This window comes from Falco naumanni, chromosome 2 (genome assembly GCF_017639655.2).
Source record: "Falco naumanni isolate bFalNau1 chromosome 2, bFalNau1.pat, whole genome shotgun sequence".
Lineage (NCBI taxonomy): Eukaryota > Metazoa > Chordata > Aves > Falconiformes > Falconidae > Falco > Falco naumanni.
In genome coordinates, this window is record NC_054055.1 from 64710005 (window position 1) to 64728848 (window position 18844).

General features: G+C 38.0%; 1 protein-coding gene across 5 annotated transcripts in view; it reads left to right on the top strand.

Moving 5' to 3' along the window:
• ARHGEF7 (Rho guanine nucleotide exchange factor 7) overlaps window positions 1-18844 on the top strand; it is a 125707-nt gene that overhangs the window by 56148 nt on the left and 50715 nt on the right. For 4 of the 5 annotated variants that reach the window (XM_040584540.1, XM_040584539.1, XM_040584541.1 and 1 more), the window contains exons 5-8: window positions 797-998; window positions 10035-10123; window positions 16779-16873; window positions 17157-17252. In XM_040584540.1, coding sequence (XP_040440474.1) covers window positions 797-998; window positions 10035-10123; window positions 16779-16873; window positions 17157-17252 — 482 coding nt within the window. Of the gene's footprint in view, window positions 1-796; window positions 999-10034; window positions 10124-14284; window positions 14351-16778; window positions 16874-17156; window positions 17253-18844 lie in introns of those variants that run through there. The other variant, XM_040584543.1, reaches the window with a different exon arrangement.

Consider the following 18844-nt stretch of genomic DNA (forward strand, 5'->3'; position numbering starts at 1 on the left):
ATTTGAAAGACTTCTTTAGAGTCGCTATTAACATTTAGTTGTTACAATAGCGCAATAATCTCTCTTCCCATCTGTCATGGGGATGAATTTATGTATTGTGTGTGTGTGTATATATATATATGAACAGCTGCAAGTCTGACATGCTGCGGACTTGCAGCTATGCTAACCTTGAGGCAGATGATTTGTGAGTACTTATTCAAGGTAAATTGCCTAACTGTTTCTTATGTTATGTGGAAGAACACTGTCCTCCATTGGCAGGTCATGGAGACTTGCATATTCAGGTGTGGAACCTTCCAACTTTACCTTTTACAGGGAAAAAACAAATCCAAACCCAAATGTTTTTAAGCTGCAGACTCTATTTATATCCAGAATTAAATTAAACCAAACTGCATTCCATCCTCCTCCCAACCAGAAAGCTTTAGAAAAAAATCCCTCTCTAATGTAAATCTGTTGTTTCTTTGTAGTTGCCAAAGGCAGTTTCAATTTATACTATATATAGAAAATAGAATTTGGTTTTCTGGAAGAGTAAGAATTATTCTCATTTTAACTCTGTTACTCTCTTCTGATTTGAAGGGGCTGTAATAAGACAGTATACTCCCTGGACTGATACAAATCTATAGTTTTAAAATGACAGAAATACTGGAAATGGCAAATCATCCCTTACAAATGCTTGGAGTAGAAATGTGTGGCACATGTGTGGAAGAGAGGCTGTTGCCATTTTATGGATACTTCTGTTTTGTTCATGGAATAATTGTTCAAATCTCCAATGTGATCTTTTTGTTCTTTTTCTCACTAGGACATGACAGATAACAGCAACCATCAGTTGGTGGTGAGAGCAAAATTTAATTTTCAACAGACAAATGAAGATGAACTTTCTTTTTCAAAAGGAGATATTATTCATGTTACAAGAGTGGAAGAAGGAGGCTGGTGGGAAGGAACTCTAAATGGCAAAACAGGGTGGTTTCCAAGTAACTATGTACGAGAAATAAAATCAAATGGTGAGTTTTCAAGGAGATCATATTTACATAAATTCTTTTGGTAGAGATTGATAGTTGCTTGATTGCTTAAAAATGGTAATGCTTTTTGTTTAAGCATGACTGTGTTTACTGAACTTCATTCACAGCAATCATTAATGCTCCCTCACCCCTACTTGTTATATAGGGTGCTCTAGGACTGAGGAATCGACAGTAAGCATGCAGAAGACTCCTCCATTCTGTTTGCTTGTCTGTGCGTCTCTCACAGTTGGGCTGCTCTGACTTCCTCGGTCTGAATTCCTAGACTGTTGGATTTTTGGCTCTGATGCTGACATAATTTGAATAGGTGATTTGGCTTTGAATAGTGAGAGATTTCCTGCAGATATCTTTAAAAAAAACAAAACCAAAACTCAATCTAAAACAAACCCTGCAAAACCAACCACAAACTCTACGACAGAAATTCTCTGCACAAGTCCCATTACTTCAAAGCAAACAATTGCAGGAAAAATCCCCAATTCTACCAAAATCTACTAAAAGTTAGAGACAGGTTTTGAAAGGTAATGTATTTGTGATTTTTCTTTCTTTCTTGTTTATAGGCCTTCACCTTTCCTTTATACAGGCTTCACTCTTCCACTGAAGTTTTATTTTGAACTTCATACAGAGAAAGTGTTTTCTGTAATCGTTATCTTCACGACCGAATGTGTGAGCTAACATTGCTTTTTAATTTAGTAGGACCTTGTGATGGGTGACATCTTTTTTTTAAAAATTTTTTTTCTCCACACCGTCCCCCTTTCTCCCCCCCAGCCCAGTCTGTGCTTACTTTCAGAGATAGGGATAAACCTGGTAGGATAAAACTACCCAGGGACTCTCTGAGAGACTTTACAACTCTTCCCTTTTCACAGCTCCAATGAAAACACATGTTTTCTGGGCCATGCTAAAATCATTGGCATTAATTTTTTTTTTTTTAGGCAGCCATACCGATGTATGATTGCAAAGTGAAGTTGTAAGGGTAAAACTTCATTTTTAAAATTCTTTCTCTTCCGGTTGTATCCTCTTTACTCTCTTCCTTGATTTGCTATCTACAGTCTGTTTTTTGTAGAATGCTAGAGACTTGGATCTGTAACTTCATTGTCATTTTCAACTAGATCCTCTTGGACAGTTATGATTTAAGTTCTTCAGAGATCTGAAAAACAATTCCTGAAGCTGGTTTTTTCTTGTCTGTGGTGTTGTAGCAGTCTTTCAGCCATGACTATTCTCTTGTCTCATCATTATTCATTTAAAACATTGCTTCAGAGGTCAGCTTTGGATTTCATCAGTTTTGATCTCTTCTGACTCCTGAGACTGGATCTTGGGTCAGCAGTCAGGCTCCTGAATGAAACTGGCTTTTAACATAAAACAAATGAGAGCTGAAAGTTGCCAGCAACTGAAATTAAGGTTGTTCTTGGGTTTTTTAAAGAATATTTCACCTGAGTGAAGTAACTCTCCTAAACAGAAATGCCAACAAGCTGTAGGGCTGAGGTTAATACCAGCTGCAGTTTGATTCCTGCCAGTCCTCGCATCCTAGTCTGATTCCTGGGGGCTGACATGACCTGCTCCTACTCCATGGTTTAGTTTTTACTTCTCACCATCAGAAAAGTTGTCTATAAAGTTCTTCTTTTCCCTCTGCTGTATAGGCTTGTTCCCTGTGCTGCAAGGGCTTGTGCTGCTGGATTCTGTCAGACTTCTTCTGTTCTTGGAGTGCTCTCGTATGTTCAGTTGCTTCTGTGGAAGGAAATACAGGCCTATGTTTTTTCTCAGGAAGCTGAGTTACTGCTGTTTTCCCTGCATTTACTGACTGTTACAAAGTGAAAATGACTTACCTGTAGCACTAGCTTTCTCTGTTCTCCTCCTTTTTAAAGACTGTTACTATGTTTGGCCTTTTCCACTATGTTGTGGAACTTCACTTGTCTTCTGTGGTTTCAAACATGGATGTAGCTAGTTCTCTTACTGCCAAATCAGCACAGCAGGTACTCTTTATCAAAATACTAGTTTTAACTTGCTTTAATGTCTTTCGTAGGTATGTTTGAATTGTCTGAAGTTGACCTTTTATAATGAGGATGGGGGGGGTAGAGGGAAGCATGACATATTAAGAGCTTCTTGATGTCTGCTAATAACTCTTCTGAGTTGCAGATCAGCTTTCCCGCTTGGTGAATGTATGTGCTGGAATGTTTTGTTTGCTCTTACTCTTATGTCCATGTTAGTTGTATTTCAACTGATGACCTGACTTCTTCTAGTTACTTTTGTTTCTTTTTCTGTGTTTTGAGGTCACCGTAGTGTCACCATAGTATTTGTGATATTTGATCTTGTCAATTTGCATCTACTTTTCTTGTTCTTCCTTGAGATGCCCCTAATTCTTAAAAGGCTTGTCATTCTTGTGAGCCTTTTTCCCCTTGCACCGTCACTGGTGGGAATCCTGTTTTTACACATATTTTGAAGTTTACTGAGTTCTTACTTAGTTTGTTGTTCTCATTTTGCAATGCTTTTTTTTCTTGGTTGTTTCCAGTAATTTGTTATGAACATTTCTGTTGTCAAGTGATTTCTTCCTTGTGGGTATTGTAGAAGGTGCTAGAGAGAGGGACTTCTCTGTAACTCTCCTCCCTTCTGTATCAAAGTACATTGTCACTGTGTCCTGAGGTTAGACTTGTTGTTCTGTTGTTCTGTTGTCCTTGTTGAAACAAGAATGTAGTACTGTTTACCACAAAGCTCTGAAGTTACATGAATGGCTCTGGTAGAGGTTCATGAGAAGTTTTGTCTGTTATATGTATGTGTTGACAGTCTCTGTTGCACTCCTGTGCCCCTGCTCTTTTTTGCTAGTCTTCATTAGACTGGTTGACATTTCTTGAGTTGATAGTCTTTCACTGTCCTTTTTTCTTGACTTACTGGCAACTGTATGTACGTTACTGTAAGATTTTTTCCTAATTTAGAAGTACTGTAAGCGCCCTCGTGCTTTAAGCATGAGGTTGAAACACAACAGTGCCTTATTTTCCTGATTTATTTTAGAATGATTTAGTAGAACTTGCTGTCTTGCGAACTCAAATTCAAAATATGTTTTCTATCAGCATTACAATGAATTTATTTTAAAAAAGATCAGGATAGGTTTGTTGAAATACTTGCTCTTGATTAAGGTCTTGGGAACAAATGTTCATCCTGGACATCTAATTGGTTTTCACAGTATTCTGTAAAGTGTTCTGGCGTTGGCAGTATGATTCCACCCTTCTTTCTTCTCTCGAATGGGGCTGAAAGTACAGCAGTTAGTTACCTATACAGAATTCCTAACACTTAGCATTTTTGATGATGTTTTGGAGATTCTGGATGTTTTGATTATTTGGAGAGTTCCTGGGAAATGGTGAGTTTGATTAAATAAATCTCTTCAGTCTGGCATAACCAGACTTCGGCAAACTGCGTAAGAAGAAAGGGAAAGTTCTTCATGGATGTGTGGTTTTGTTTTAATTCTCACAAAATTCATAGCTATTGGATGTTTAGATAAATGGATTTTTGTTGTAAATTGTTATCCTTTAGTGCCAGATAGCTTGTATGGTTGCTCTGAAGTTAGATATTAAAGACAAGGAGGAAGGAGCTGCTTAGTAACGGGAACTGCCTTTACCCACACTGCTTTCTTAAGAATTTTAGAAGTAAACTACATTGTATATAGTTGTACAAGCAGAGTATGTTACATGATAAGGTATCTCCATGTAGCTAATAAAACATTGCAATGCTGTGCCCATGCTGTAACTTGTTTGTTTAGCTATGCCAGAATGATTAGTGTTAGCACAGAATCCTAATACATGTATGAGGTGAGCTATGAATGGTTGTAGGACAGATACTGAGATTATTGGGCAAAGCACAGCATTTAGTTTTCTTAGGCTGGACAATAATTCTGTGGTTTGGGGGGAATAAATTTGGCTGAGATGCAAAATGATTTTTATTTTGCTTTTGTGTGTGTTTTCTTTCCTCCCCCTTCCTCCCAACCAAAGGGGAAAAAGAAGATCTGTTTGAAACTGTGGTACTTATGATCAAACTTACAAATAGGAAAAAAACCCCATAGTAATAGTTTCTTTTCAGGTATGTGCTCAGATACACTGTAAGGTCAAAAAGATGGTCCATTTTTCTCTCTCCCTCCTTCCCTGTGTGCATGTTTTCATTTCCCTCCTTAAACCTTTTCACATTTTGCCTGGTTTTCTTTTTAAAAAGCTCTTTGATCACTAGTCAGGAAGTACTTTGAAATGAGAGGACTTTTATTTTTATTCTGCCATGCTCTTACATGTGACATAGGATAAAAGATTTATACTGTGTAAACTTGTTAGATATTTGACAGTGTGGCCTTTGCGAGTTTATTACTTACATAAAACAGAGCAGTGATGGTGAAGGTGTAGGTGGAGTCTTGTCTCTTATAGTGCTGCTTCTGTCTCGAACAGTAGAGAGATTTGGAGACATAGTTTTGAGAGTTCCCTTGCATTAAAAAGAATAGTGGTTAGCCAGAATGGGATGCAGTTGCTTAGCTACTGTCAGATGTTAATCACTTTTTTTTTTAAAAAAATCACATGGTCACTTGCTGGGTTTTATAAAAATGTAATCAATTTATATGACATGAGATTATGCAGAAGGAAATACAGCTTTGAAAAATTACATTTGCTATGTCACAAAGTTTTAATTCTAATTATTCACAGAAATTAATGTGTCATTACTGTTCTAGCCTATCTTTTCTTACACTTTCTTGACAGTTATGTTAGTATCAGGCCCAGAGCAAATTAGTGGTTCTTCTGGTTGGATGTTAATAAATAAATAAAAATCAGTGGGGGAAAAGGCTCAAGTGTAGTGGAAGAGCAGAATATCTGCTGTTTCCATCCTGTGGTGTGTGAGGGAAGGACAAGATCCACTTTTAGCTTTGGAAAAAGAATGAAGAAAAGAAAAATCCACAAAGAATGCTAGTTTTGCTTTCCCCCTTCAGGTGTACGTGGTTGGGTAAAGCGTACCTGTTGTCAAGTGTTACTCTACAGACATAAATAGAGTAGAGGTTGGGACCAATGAATACTACTAGGGAGGAAGTGTTGGCAGTGTCCCCATTGCAGAATGGAGCATGTTGCAGCGATGCCTGAGCCGACTGGGAACAAGTTTGGGTCTGCCCTCCTCATACTGGACTTGAACCAATTAGTGTGGAGAGACAGAGCTGGCTTGTCACACTTCACTAATAGGGACCATGTAGCTTTCGGTGTCCCAGCTGGTACATCTTTCCTCCTGCACTGTAGGATGAAATAGTCTAAATCACATCTTTGCATCTAGGTTACACACCATAGCCTAGTAACGGCAGAAACACATGGTGATGTTCTTGCAGCAGTAGGGTTGCAATGCTTTACTAAAGGATGTCTTGAAGGAGTGCGTTGTGAAGTAGACTGTTGCATGAAAATGAACGTGACAGAAGAGAGGTAGAGAATGTGAGCATGACAAGTAATTTGAAGGCAAGTAAAATAAATACTTGCATGTAAATGAAAAAAGAATGAAACAAAATGTTGGGAAGGATTGGGTAAATTGTCCTTTTACAGTCACTTAGAAAGGTAGATGTTTGTAAAGGATAACACAACTTGCATTTTAGAAAGTTGATGGCATCTTATGTACTGCTTAGGGAAAGGTTACAGAAGCAGCTGCTCTAAGTTGTTTTGGTGCTACTGAGAATAATTTTTTGCTGGAAGAATAACATTAAGAAGCCTATGCCAAACTCGGTCTCCACCCAAAGATGATCTTTTAAGTGAGTCCTATCTGGTTTATCACTAGCCACTAGACACTTCAAAGCACTATCAAGTGTATCTGAGTGCAGCTGACCGTAATGCTTTGATCAGGAAAGAAACTGATAGTGGTAACTTTAACTCTTGGTATCAGTCATCAGCTGGATACAGTCTCGTCCAGTACTTGAGCAGATCATGTTTGGTTTGGATATGATCATATGCTGTGCTTGTTGATGTGTTTTTAGTGTTAATGTAATGGATGTGTGACTGAAGGGGAGAATCTTCTGTATGGGAAAACCTGGTGTTTGGCTCGAGTCTCTCTCTTCCAGTGCTTTGAGAAACAGAGGAGTTGGTTAGGGGAGTGGGCAGAGTGCCAGAGTATTTTGCTAATGTTTCGGAAACCTATGGACTGCATAGACCTATGGAACTATAAGACCGGTATAAGTTACCAGTATGCTGAGTGGGCATGACACCTGCTTGAAATGTTTAATGAATTATGCCTGTATGTTTGCCAAAGTACTGTAATGTCCTATCATGAAGGATGATAACATTTATCTTTGTTTATGCTAAGGAAGTGATTTCTTATGTGCAGGATCAGGATTTTCTTCTGTGTAATGCATTGTGCAATAAGTTGATTACAACAAGAATGTTTCTTATTCCTCCTCATGAGCAAGACAGTGCTTGGAGGCAGAATACCAGACATGATGGACAGCTGGACTGATTTGCTGTGTCTAATTCTGTGTTTCTGCAATAGAAAAGGCTTTTGCATTTTAAAAGCTGAATGTTGATTGTGACTGTTCAGGCGAAATTGTTTGACTGTGTAATTCTTTTTTGTGTCTTGTTTTTAAATCTCAATTTGATCGTGTGTCTCTGATGGATAATTTAATCAGATGAACGGCTGGTAATATAAATGACTGAGGAAAAACTCTCCCACTTCAGCAGCTTAGGAAGAGAAAATGTTAGGGGCAGAGATGTGTTTTTAGACCCTTTAAAGATAACAAACTAGCTGGAAGAAGAGCCAGATTTCTGTGACTGGCCAGCTTTCTCCAGATTAACATGGGTCAGACATCTGTATTATGAGAAAACTTACTTTGACTTTTTGCTTTTTCTTAAATAACTCCTTTCTGGTGCATGATTGATAAGCCTTTACATATTTGGTGAACCTGAAAGTCACTATAAATTGAAATAGACGTCAGAGCTTCTGTAGAGAGTGAAAGCAAATTACCAAGTTTGTGTAAACGACAGGTTTATCATTCAGTACAAAAAAACAAATTGTAATTTCCCCATAAATGACTACCATTATACGTGAATATATAAATGGGTAGCCATCCATACAGCATGACTTTAGGTGCTGTTTTTCATGCTGAGTGTTCGATGACAAGTCTGCTTGGGTTTATGGTTTTGCTCTAAGGGGATGGGAGGAGTCCTGTCATTTGGAATTGCTTGACTGTATAGCAAGCATGTATGTACTGCAGGTGGCTGAGAGCATCGGCGTTCCCAGCTAAGTGCTGGGGCTAATGGTTTTTGTGCTGTCTGTCAGCGTATAGCTGACTTGGGAGCTGGGGTGGGCAGGGGATATGAACCAAAAGGATTTTACTGTCATCTCTGAACATAGTAAGGAGAAATGTTTTTGCCCGTGTTTGACAGTCTTAAGACCATATTTTATTTTTAGAATAGCTTCTTTGAGGGGAGTTTCAGTGCAGTACAGAGAAAATCCCCTTAAAGATAATACCACTTGCGTGCTTTTGGGGCCTGAGCTGCTCCTCGCAGACTGCTAGCTAAAGCCTCAGGACCCATTGGCCTGCTGGGCGCTCCTGGCACGGGAGGCAAAAGGGTGGCCTGCATCTGTAGTCAGCTCCCCTGAGAGTGCAACATCCATGGGACTGCAGCTGGGCAGCCTGAAAGAAGCACTAGATTAGCCAGGGTACAGTCTAGCAGAGGCTGGTACCACACAAGCTGTTCTGGTTACGGTGGTGTTTCCCTGGTCAGCTTTACTGTCCGTGGGGATTTTGTATAGCAGGGCCCTTGGCCTAGCTGACTGGGCTTCCCCTGGAAAGGCAGGTCTGTGTTGGAAACTTGCATAATTTATTCTTAGTGGCCTGAGGTATCGGGTAAACTAGAGCTAAATTATTCATATATCTTTATTAAAATGTGTTTGAAACAGGAGCGTGCTTTTAAAATAAAGGTAAAACTTCCAGTAGGTATGTTTTGATGATGCTTTTTTCGGGATTTTTGTTGGTTTGTGGAGTTTTTTTGTTTGTTTACAATTTGCAATTTTACTGTTCAGATGCAAATTCAGTGCTTATTTGAAATTTGCATGTTAGACAAGCCTACTTATTTAAAAAACAAATCAAAACACCATAATGTCCTGATAAATACAGCCTCACAAGCATTCTCGTTTTGTTGTGTTTAAAGTGCTGAGAGGTCGAAAAGAGATAGTGTAAGTCTTACTGTTTCTCCAGCAGCAGCATGGTGCTTTTGATTGTCTCTCCCATCATCTTTGCTCCTCTGCGATTGACTTAGAGCAATGGTGGAGGTAGGAGGGGAGGCTTTAGGAGTGTGCTTTCTGTACCTCTCCGTTCTGGGAGTCAGCACTTGGGTAACTTAGGACTGTTGTTTTGATCTCACAGACTTAATTGTCCTTCCAGGAAAAGTGTGCATTACTGAGGAGTAGATTCACTATGGGATACAGGAAGGATTGCATTTATTGTTCTGATGGACTCTCTTCTCAAGTACCTAAGCTTTTTTTTTTTACTTAACATTGAAAGTAACTTTTTTAAAAAGCTAGTTTTCAGAGATAAGCATTGGGTAAGTCACTCTACTACTTGTGTAGTTTTTTGATTCTCTGTTTCAACCAGACTGAGTATGAAGTCGTGCCTCTAGTATGTTCAGCTTTAGTCACTTGCTTTTACAGAGTTCATTAAACTGATATTAAAAATTAATACAACTTTTGTTTGAAATTGTGTGTAGTGTTTGGAAACGCTTGGGTTCTTTGTTTAATTGCAATCTGTCATAGTTTTGTTTTTTAAAAATCTGGAAAAGCTAATTTTACTAACTGATTTTTGGGTCCCAGGAAAAAGAATGGGAGTTTTTCTGCCTGCCTTCATTGAGGCTAGAGTTTCATTTTCAACATATGAACCATATTGTTTCTTTACCAATAGCGTCAAGCACAAGTATGTTTCTCAGTGAAGCACTATTTTCACTGTATCTTATTGAGAAATATTTTAAAGCAGTTTGTTTGACCTCTAGTGTTGAGCTATGAAATTGCACCCCTTTGACCTCAAAATATCTTACATTTCAGAAAAACCGGTCTCCCCCAAATCAGGTACACTGAAGAGCCCACCTAAAGGCTTTGATACGTCTGCAATTAACAAAAGCTATTACAATGTGGTGAGTGATCCTTTTTCCTCCGTGTGAGCTGTTGTATGTGGTAGAATGTCATTTAACTAAATGCTTTTACCTGTGCAAAAAATTTGGCAGTGTTGTCAGAGCCTTACAGCTGAAATTAGATAGGAGTTTTATAAATTCTCATATGAACAGGATCCTAATTAGTTTAATAGACTCATACACACAGATTCTTAAGCATGATGCAAAATTATAGTCTAAAGTGAATAATAGGCATTTATGTAATATTATGCTCATTTTATTTGCTTTGCTAGTTGTGAATTTCCCTTTTCTCCCCCATCCCCCAAATATGCAATCTGTCTTCCCCAGTCTCTATGAATTCGTGAAATCTTGCTGTGTTAAAGTAATTAAGAATATTTTTATCCTTTTTGTTAAACAAGGGATGGAATATTTTGAAAGAATTTGCATCCTTTGTATTCATGCTTATAAATCAACTTGATTATTAACTTCAGGAATCTCTCCCATACACTGATGGATGGATTTCACAGTAAAAGTGGTATAGCTAGTGTCAGCCATTAACACACCCTCAGGAATTCTTAACCTAGTACTCAGACCTCTTTGGTAGATGCATGTAAGAAACATACCAAACTGTTTTTTAACCTGTTGTAACCATTTTGAGAATCCTTTATTTACTAGCAGTAGATATATTGGGAAACAAAAAGCATCTTCCTGGTTTTGTTAACCACTGCACCCTGCTGGTGTAAAACCAAAACATAATTTCTTTCCCTTTTCTTTGAAGCAACTTCATTGTTCTTAATTTTATCTGTCAGTTTTTAGCAGGGATCATATAGCATAGTTCTATGCTTTCATCTTTTGTAGTTGTGGTATGAATAATATCAGCCACCTGGAAGAACACTGCTGTTTTGTATATAGTCCCCTAATTGAAAACAATGAAACAATCTTCTGCTCCTCTCTCTGGCTTGCTCAGTGCCTCTGTTGGTAACTGTAATTCCATGGTAAAGGGAGGGCTGCAGTTTTTTGGCTGTTGTATCCCACACCTGCTAGTCATGATGGAAAGTACCTGTGCAGGTACACCTTCCTTGAAACTGCTAGAAATAATGATCTTACTGTGGTACATCCAGCAACAAAATATTGGATAGTTTTCCTTTTTATTTTTTTTTCACTGTATCTCTTTATAGTCTTTTTTTTTTCCAAAGTTGCTGTAGAGTGTAGTAGCAAATATGTCTTCTCTATTGTTGTTTTGACATTAAAACCTATGTTTTTCAATACAAGTAAACTGAGGTGAATGCAGCAAAGGAGAGGATTTAGTCCCTCCACTAGGCAGAAGACTTCTTAATTAAGTTTATATCTGTGTTGAGTTTTTAATCAAAATAAATTGCAGCTGTCTTGAATGGTCCTTTATATTTGGGTTGGTTTTGCTTTTTTTTGAGGGGGAGAGTGGTGGTTTTGGTTTGGTTTTTGGTGGGTCTTTTTGAAGTGATTGGTAATTACGTGCCCCTCTATATAATCTTACATTGTTATTTCCCTGACAGATCTTAATATGATGAAAAATGAGTTGCAGCTGTTTAACAGAGGGCTTAACTAAAACTCTAGTTTGTGTCCAAAATGAATTGAATCTTGTTGTTGTATATTTTACTTCGTAGGGGTAATAAAGGCCATTTGGGGGTGTGATATTGTGCTTCAGTGAAAACAGAAAGTAAATGTTTGGATTTGCCTGAAACTACAGTTAAGGTGGCTACGTTGTAAAAGGCCATACAACTCGGAAATACCACCTTTGGCTTGTGTGCCTTTTATAATTGTTCCCTGGATAACCTGTTATCATAACCATGGAGACTCAAGCTACTATATACTTTGGGAAACAGATAGCCATAGCTGGCTTTTAAAGTAGTTCAATGAAAAAAAAACCCAAAAACCAAAACCAAACCAAACGAAAAAAAACCCTAGTAACCATCATACCTACTCCTGGAATTAGGCTATTTTTTACCTTGCTTGGGTACAGCTGTCTTGCTGCACTAAGCTGATGTAATAAGATTCCTAGCTATTAACTGTTGATGACATCTTGTGGGGATGTGCAGGAGGTAGAAATTATCAGTTCATAATAATACATATATATAGTAAATTAGAACACTGGCCCTAGAGTGCTGTTCTTCAATCTGTCTGCAGTGAACTGGACAATTGTCTCGTTTTCACTTTTTTCCACAGTGTGAAAGATACTCACTTTTTTTTAAGCTTAACATTTTACTCTTTTTGTTTAAATAATGAGAGGCAGTGCTGTAGCATGCACATTTGTTTCAGAGAAATAAGACTTTACCTAAAACCTAAATTAGACAAGCTGGCATTAGATTTTCTTGAAAAACGACGAGTGCTTCTGACGGCAATATAACTATAAAATAATTACTTTAGTTATTAAAAATGTAATTATTTTTATGGGTAGATAAGACAAGCAGCAAACCCATTCACTGAAGTGGAAGCAGTTTAACCTGTGAGTTCAGTTTTTGTTCTGTCTTCATATGTAAGCTGCAGACATGGGACTTCCTTCTGCTAGAGTTTTATCAGTCTGTACTGATAACAAAATTGAGCCCATACTAAGGTAAAAACAGAACAGCTCTAAATAAACCTTTGGCAACTGGTAGCTGAAAGGATGTAGCTTGAGTTAGAGTGAGCACTAAAATGTGTGTTAAAGGCTGTCTTGACAACCAGGCATGATTTGAGGCTGGTACTCTGGGACTGCTTGCTATTTTTAAGTTGTGGCTATCTTCCACCATACAGGTATGTGCTGAGACCCTGTAAACCTTGTGATTATTTATTGCTGTTTTTTCCTAGGGTAGGATTTGTGCAGGTATGGGCAGCACCTGTGGGTACATTTTTCAGACTGTGGATAAAATCAAAGGGCAGTTCAGAGGAAGTTCAGAAAGTGGTAGGAGGGGCTCTGCAAATCGCCCTTTCTGGGAGAAGGGCTGAGATACGCTAAGGGAAATGTGCTTAATGTAAAGAGGAGGTTGCTTTCACTGCTTTCTGCTGTTCTTCACTCCCTTGTAAAAGTGTTCTTTATTTTTATGGGTTCACAGAGCTCCATCTGAAGTTCATCACACAAATCACATGCCTTGTAGTCTCAGTGTGCTTTATGCACTAGGTGTTGCTGATAAGACAGAGCACATTTGGTTTATGCTTATATTTTCCATGGCTCAGGAATGGAGGTTAGTAGAGAATGACTAGTGCTACAAGGTCTTGTTCTCCATTAAAATGGTACAAGTCTGCAGCAGTGTGTAATGTGAACCAGACTTGTGATCAAGCACAAAGCATTTTTCACATAGAAGTAATTTAGTAACCTGTTACTGAAGAAGCGGGCATATTACTGCAGGTTGTTCCCTGAAGACAGAGAGCAGGTGTTAGTCTTGAGTTTTAATTTTATTTGAGATCCCTTGAGAATTTAAAACTTTTGAGTCCAAAATAAAGTCAGGTTATCTCCACTTACAGGATAATTGCCTTGAGATTAAGAAGCTCTTTTAAAAGCAGGTAAAGAAACGGACAAATTTCCCCATAGTATGAATGTTTGGGTGACCTCGCTTTTCATTTAAGTGTTTGAAAAGTGATGGAAAATAAGCACTCCTTTTGAGGCCACACTTTTGCATTTAGGTAAAGAGTGTGTTTACTGAAGTTCATCAAAGTTTTTGAGGACTCTTGAGATGTGCTATTACTTGCATGATGCTTTACGCTGTCCCTCTCGGGGGGCCTATTTTAAGGCATTCATCTCTCAGATTCTCGTGATCCAGGAAAATTAGACATTGATCACTGTTTTGCTGAAGTATGTGATCTTTCAGTTGAGTGCCATACTACTCCCATAAAATGGGAATGTGCTACAGGATCATGCCCAGGCATTGCTGTGAAATCGGCTTTTTCTCCCTGTGATTTGGAAGGCAATCAGCTTCATGTAGGTCATTTTAAATCCATTTTTGGGTGGTAGGTTATTGCCTTAGGGAGATGGCTGGGGTTTTGTATGACAGAATTGTTAACCACACTTGAATTTTCCATGCTGTGTGATTGAGAGAGCTCGTGCTGTACGAGCTCAGTTGTCTGTGCCTGCCATTCATCAGTGTTACGGACTGCAAAAGCTCCCACTTCAATGCTGCTTTTTTGGTACCCAGTCTTATCTGTGCAAATGTTGTGGTGGAGTTGTGGAAACAAGGTCTTCGAGGTCTCATGGGGTCTTGCAGCAGCCAGAATGCGCAGAAAGCAGGAAGGGGAAGAAAGGTGATTATTAGAGCGTGCGGGTGAGATGTGGATATGAGGAATGTAAGGGTACTCTGATGCCAAAATACTGAGTTGAAATACTGACTACTTACCACTTCAGAGCACAGTCTGGGCATTTAATCCTCATAGCTTCTCGGCGAGGTAGGTAAGTCAAGCTGGAAGGATGCGAGATTTCACAGAACTGATGGTTTAGAGCTATGTAAGCAAGAATATTCTTTTTTAAAGAGATTCAAAGTAAAAGAATGTTGTATACTGTGGAAACTGTACTTGTAAAAAAAAAAAAAGATTTAATGTGTTTTGGGAGGTGTTTGAAACTGTATCTAAAATATTGTGTAACACTGAACTACTAGAATAACATAAAGCAACAGAAATGTATCTAGTACTCTGCACAGGTTTTGTAGCTGTTTTATGTACAGTTGCATTTATTTTCCTTTTTGCATTAATTTATCAGGTTGATAATTCTAGTTTTTAGGCTCTCTTATTCTCTTTTTTTTTCTCTCCTTTAAGTGTATTTTTCTCCAATCCTGTATTCTCCATATTGCAAAGAAAATACTCAAATAGAAATCCCTGCCACCACAGGAAAATAGTGTGTGTCCAACATGGAACTAGTTTTTATTTCAAGCTTTTCAGACAGCTGTTCATAGCAAAGAATGGGAAGTGGAGCAGTGGTGCAGCCTTTCAAGCTCTCTAGCAAATTTGCTGAGTTTTATCTTTATATTGCTTTTAATGCTGTTCAGTGCTTTGTCAGTACACTCTTTTTTTGTCTTTGGCTTTCAGTTTCCTTTTCCCTACTAATAGCTCTGTAGTGACTTTGGGATGGGGGATTTTTGTAGGGAAAGCCATATTGGAAAAGATAGGTTTTGCATTTAGTTGTGAACCTCATGGATGCTAAGTACTTTTATATTTCCATTTTAACAATTTACTTTGTTTTATGTATGTGTAAAAGAATATGGGGTTTAATTAGTGCTGCAATATTTTTTTTTTTCCTGGTCTAAGTCATCAAAAAAACCTTAGCTTTTTTAAAATTTGTGTGCCCATATTGTACTTTACGCTGTAGTGTTCTAGTTAGTAGCCGTAACTTTCCCTGTGACATTCTTCTGTCATAGTCTTTAGCAGAGAATGGAGACATTTTAATCTTCAGTTCAGGATTCAGATTTCCAAGAAAAGAACGAACTCAAAAATGGTCTCTCTCCCTCTCTCCAAATGAATAGAAGCATTCAAGGAATAAGCAGAATCAATGACACCAATGAAAGGAACAGTGAATTCTTCGTTGACATACTGAACTATTTAAAGTTATTTCATCAGGTTTGCATTTAGGAATGAATGGCTTTTTTTATTTCCTAAGAAAGAGTATTGACTACAACAGTGAATAACGCACTCAATTACAGTCATTAGTATAAATGCTGAAATGAGATATTACTGTAGGCCTGACAAATACGGCATGTAGCAAAAGGAGGAGGTTTGTGGCATGGCTTTTGACCAGTGAATAGCAAAAAGTTCTCAAAGCTCAGCTGTGTTCATTGAATTACATCTAATTCTGATGATTCCTTTGCTGAATCATTAATTTTTTGGAGGCAAAATACATTTGCCTGCTAGCAGCACAGTAGAGCCTGATGTGATTATACTGGAGGATATCCTAAAGCAGGCTCCTGGGAGATGGCTCAGTAAAATGTTCTCTTGTACATGTTTGGGGGTATTCCAGTTGTTTGATTTATATTCAGCCAGAAAACAAGTGTGTGCTGTTTTATAAATTCTTGGCTTTACATCAGAATGTGTTATAATTTTCTCATGGTAATGTATGTTACTGCATTCCTACTGGAAGATTCAGCAGCCCCATTTAAAAAGAATGCGATAGTGGTAATCATATTGCTAAATAAAGTTGGCAGTTACTTGGTATTTGTAAATCTGATAATATTCAGACCTTCTAGATAGAACAGGGTATCTGAACAAGTAAACACTTTGCTAGCAAGATTAGTTGTGGTGTGTTGTAATTGAGACCGAGAAAACAGCACTAACTGTTCATTTCTGTTAGAACTTCTATTGTGCTTTACCAATTTCTGATGATTTTTCTGATGACTGTTCTGAAGTACATAGGAGGAATAATTACCCCTAGCTTTGGAAGTATGCTGTATAGCTTTCAAATTTTACAGTAAAAGTTTTAAGCCAACAGGAATTTCACTACATTTACCACTTATTTTGTTTATGGTTAAAGGATGCCTCATTGTTTGTGTGGTGGGTTTTTGCCTGGGGAATTTCATAGATGTAGACTATTCAGTTCTTAATCTGCTGATTCTTAAGTTTGGTATAGGAACACTCATTTAAGTTTTCCTAGTACTAAGTAAGTTTTAGTATGCCTTTAAAACTGGTAGTGATTTGAACATTTTGAAGTATCTCTTAAATACCTATTAGAAACTGTCATTTATTGTAGGTGCTACAAAATATATTAGAAACAGAAAATGAATATGCTAAGGAGCTACAAACAATGCTTTCAAACTACCTGCGACCGTTACAAGCCAGTGAAAAGTATGTGAGTTTGTTTTGGTTTTTTATTTTAAATTAAGCTTGAGAACTGTTGTATATTGGAGAGGGTTTGCGTGGTTGAAATATCAATGTCAATGTGCATTTTCTTGGGTGGACTGTGAGATTCTTGAGGCAGGGCTTTTTTTTATTCAGTTCGCTTGCTGACTAAAAGAGTCTGGTCCTCAGTCTAAGAACTGGTAAGCATTTTTTTAAGGTTATAGGTTTTATTAAAGCACAATTAGTCAATGATCACAAAGTAAACACCTTTTATTTGCTTTGGCTCCAGGTTAAACTCGGCAAATACTTCATACTTAATGGGAAATCTGGAAGAAATAAGTTCTTTCCAGCAAATGCTTGTACAGTCTTTAGAAGAATGCACCAAGTAAGTACTATGCATACCCAGATACTGTAGAATTCTAACAAGCAATTGTTTTTTTTTTATTTGTTGTGTATATTGTTTGATATAAATTTTGTCTTCTCACTTTAAGGATAGATGCTACAGCAGTACAGTAATAAACGTTTGGATAATGCATTGGTTGCTTGTGTAGGTAGATATTGGCCCTAGGATGCAGTTGCAAAGGTAGGAATTTTGACATAGTTCAAAACAATTTATGAATTTCCATGATGCAGTGGCATCAGTGGGGAAGTGGCAGAGAAAGTGGTGTGTTTTATTTGGAGGCATGAATTTTAAGTCTTTTCTTAAAGAGAAAGAATGAACGGAGCTTACATTGTGATGGAACAGTGGAGGGTGTAAATGACTTGGATGAAGGACACTGTATAAGAATCTTCAGGACAGAAGGATACTTACTAAGCAATGGTGGTTGTTGAAACATGCTGGGGGAGGAGTGCAGGACAGGCAGAAAGAGCAATCTAAACAACAAAAAATATAGCCTCAATGCCTGTACTGTACAACAGAGGAAGCACAAAGCACAGAAAGAAGGGGGATGAAGACACCTGTCCTTCTTCCTTAGATTAGGCTGAAGTAGTAGATAGATTTTTTTTTTTCAGCTTGTTCCTCAGCACTTGGTGGTGTAAGAAAGAATGTGACTATATCACACTTGAATTGTCCTGACAATATTCTAGTGTTGAAACTCCACTAAAAAGTGTAGTTCCTGTTCCTAACCTCAGTTGTGACCTTTTCCTTGCCTGTGTTCTGGTTTTGTCTGGTCACACTAAGTTGCTAAGGCAACTTGCTAATCCAGATTTTCTTGGTTTCTGCCAAGTTAGTAATTCGAATTGCTACTGAAGGCTTAGACAAGTTTCAGTCTGCTGGGGGTACTTGGCTGTGACCACAAATGAATGTCTTGGATAGAGGCGAAAATGCCTCTTTTGGCAGCAGTGATCTTTTAGATCTGCTTAGTGTGTCTTGTTTTGATCTCTTTCCTCCTCTCTTTCTCAGAGCTGCTCTGTGTGAAGGGGAAGCTTTGTCATGACAATGTACAAGCTGCATTTTTCACTAGGCAGTAACTTGTGTCTGGATCTGTTGCTGACTTTGGATCCCACTTCTTCCTACGACCTGGCTTCTCTTCCTCTTTTCTGCCTCTAGATGACTTAAGAGAGAATGGAAATGGTGTAGTTCAGATGACTATTCAGCAGTGGAATGGAAACATTCTTGAAATGGCCTTTCTTCCATGCTGTGTTTGAGAAAGAAGGATATTCTTTCTGGCAAGTTAGACTTGATCAGTTAAGTGTCTAAATCCCGGAGAATGACTGTTTGTCCACATACTGAAATGTTTCCTGTCTTTTCTTGTCAGTGCACTGCTTTGTCTCATTCTTTTGTTATCATGGTTTTGTTTCTGTGAATCAGGAAGTACCTTGCATGAACATCTTTTAAACTTATGATTGAGGTGGTTAAAAACAAGAGCGGAAGAGGTTATGCCTTTAAACAAATATTAATGCAAGCTTTGTTTTAACTTGCTATGTAGGTTAATGGGATATAATGTAGTTTCAAGCTCAGAAAGCTTATTTAGAACT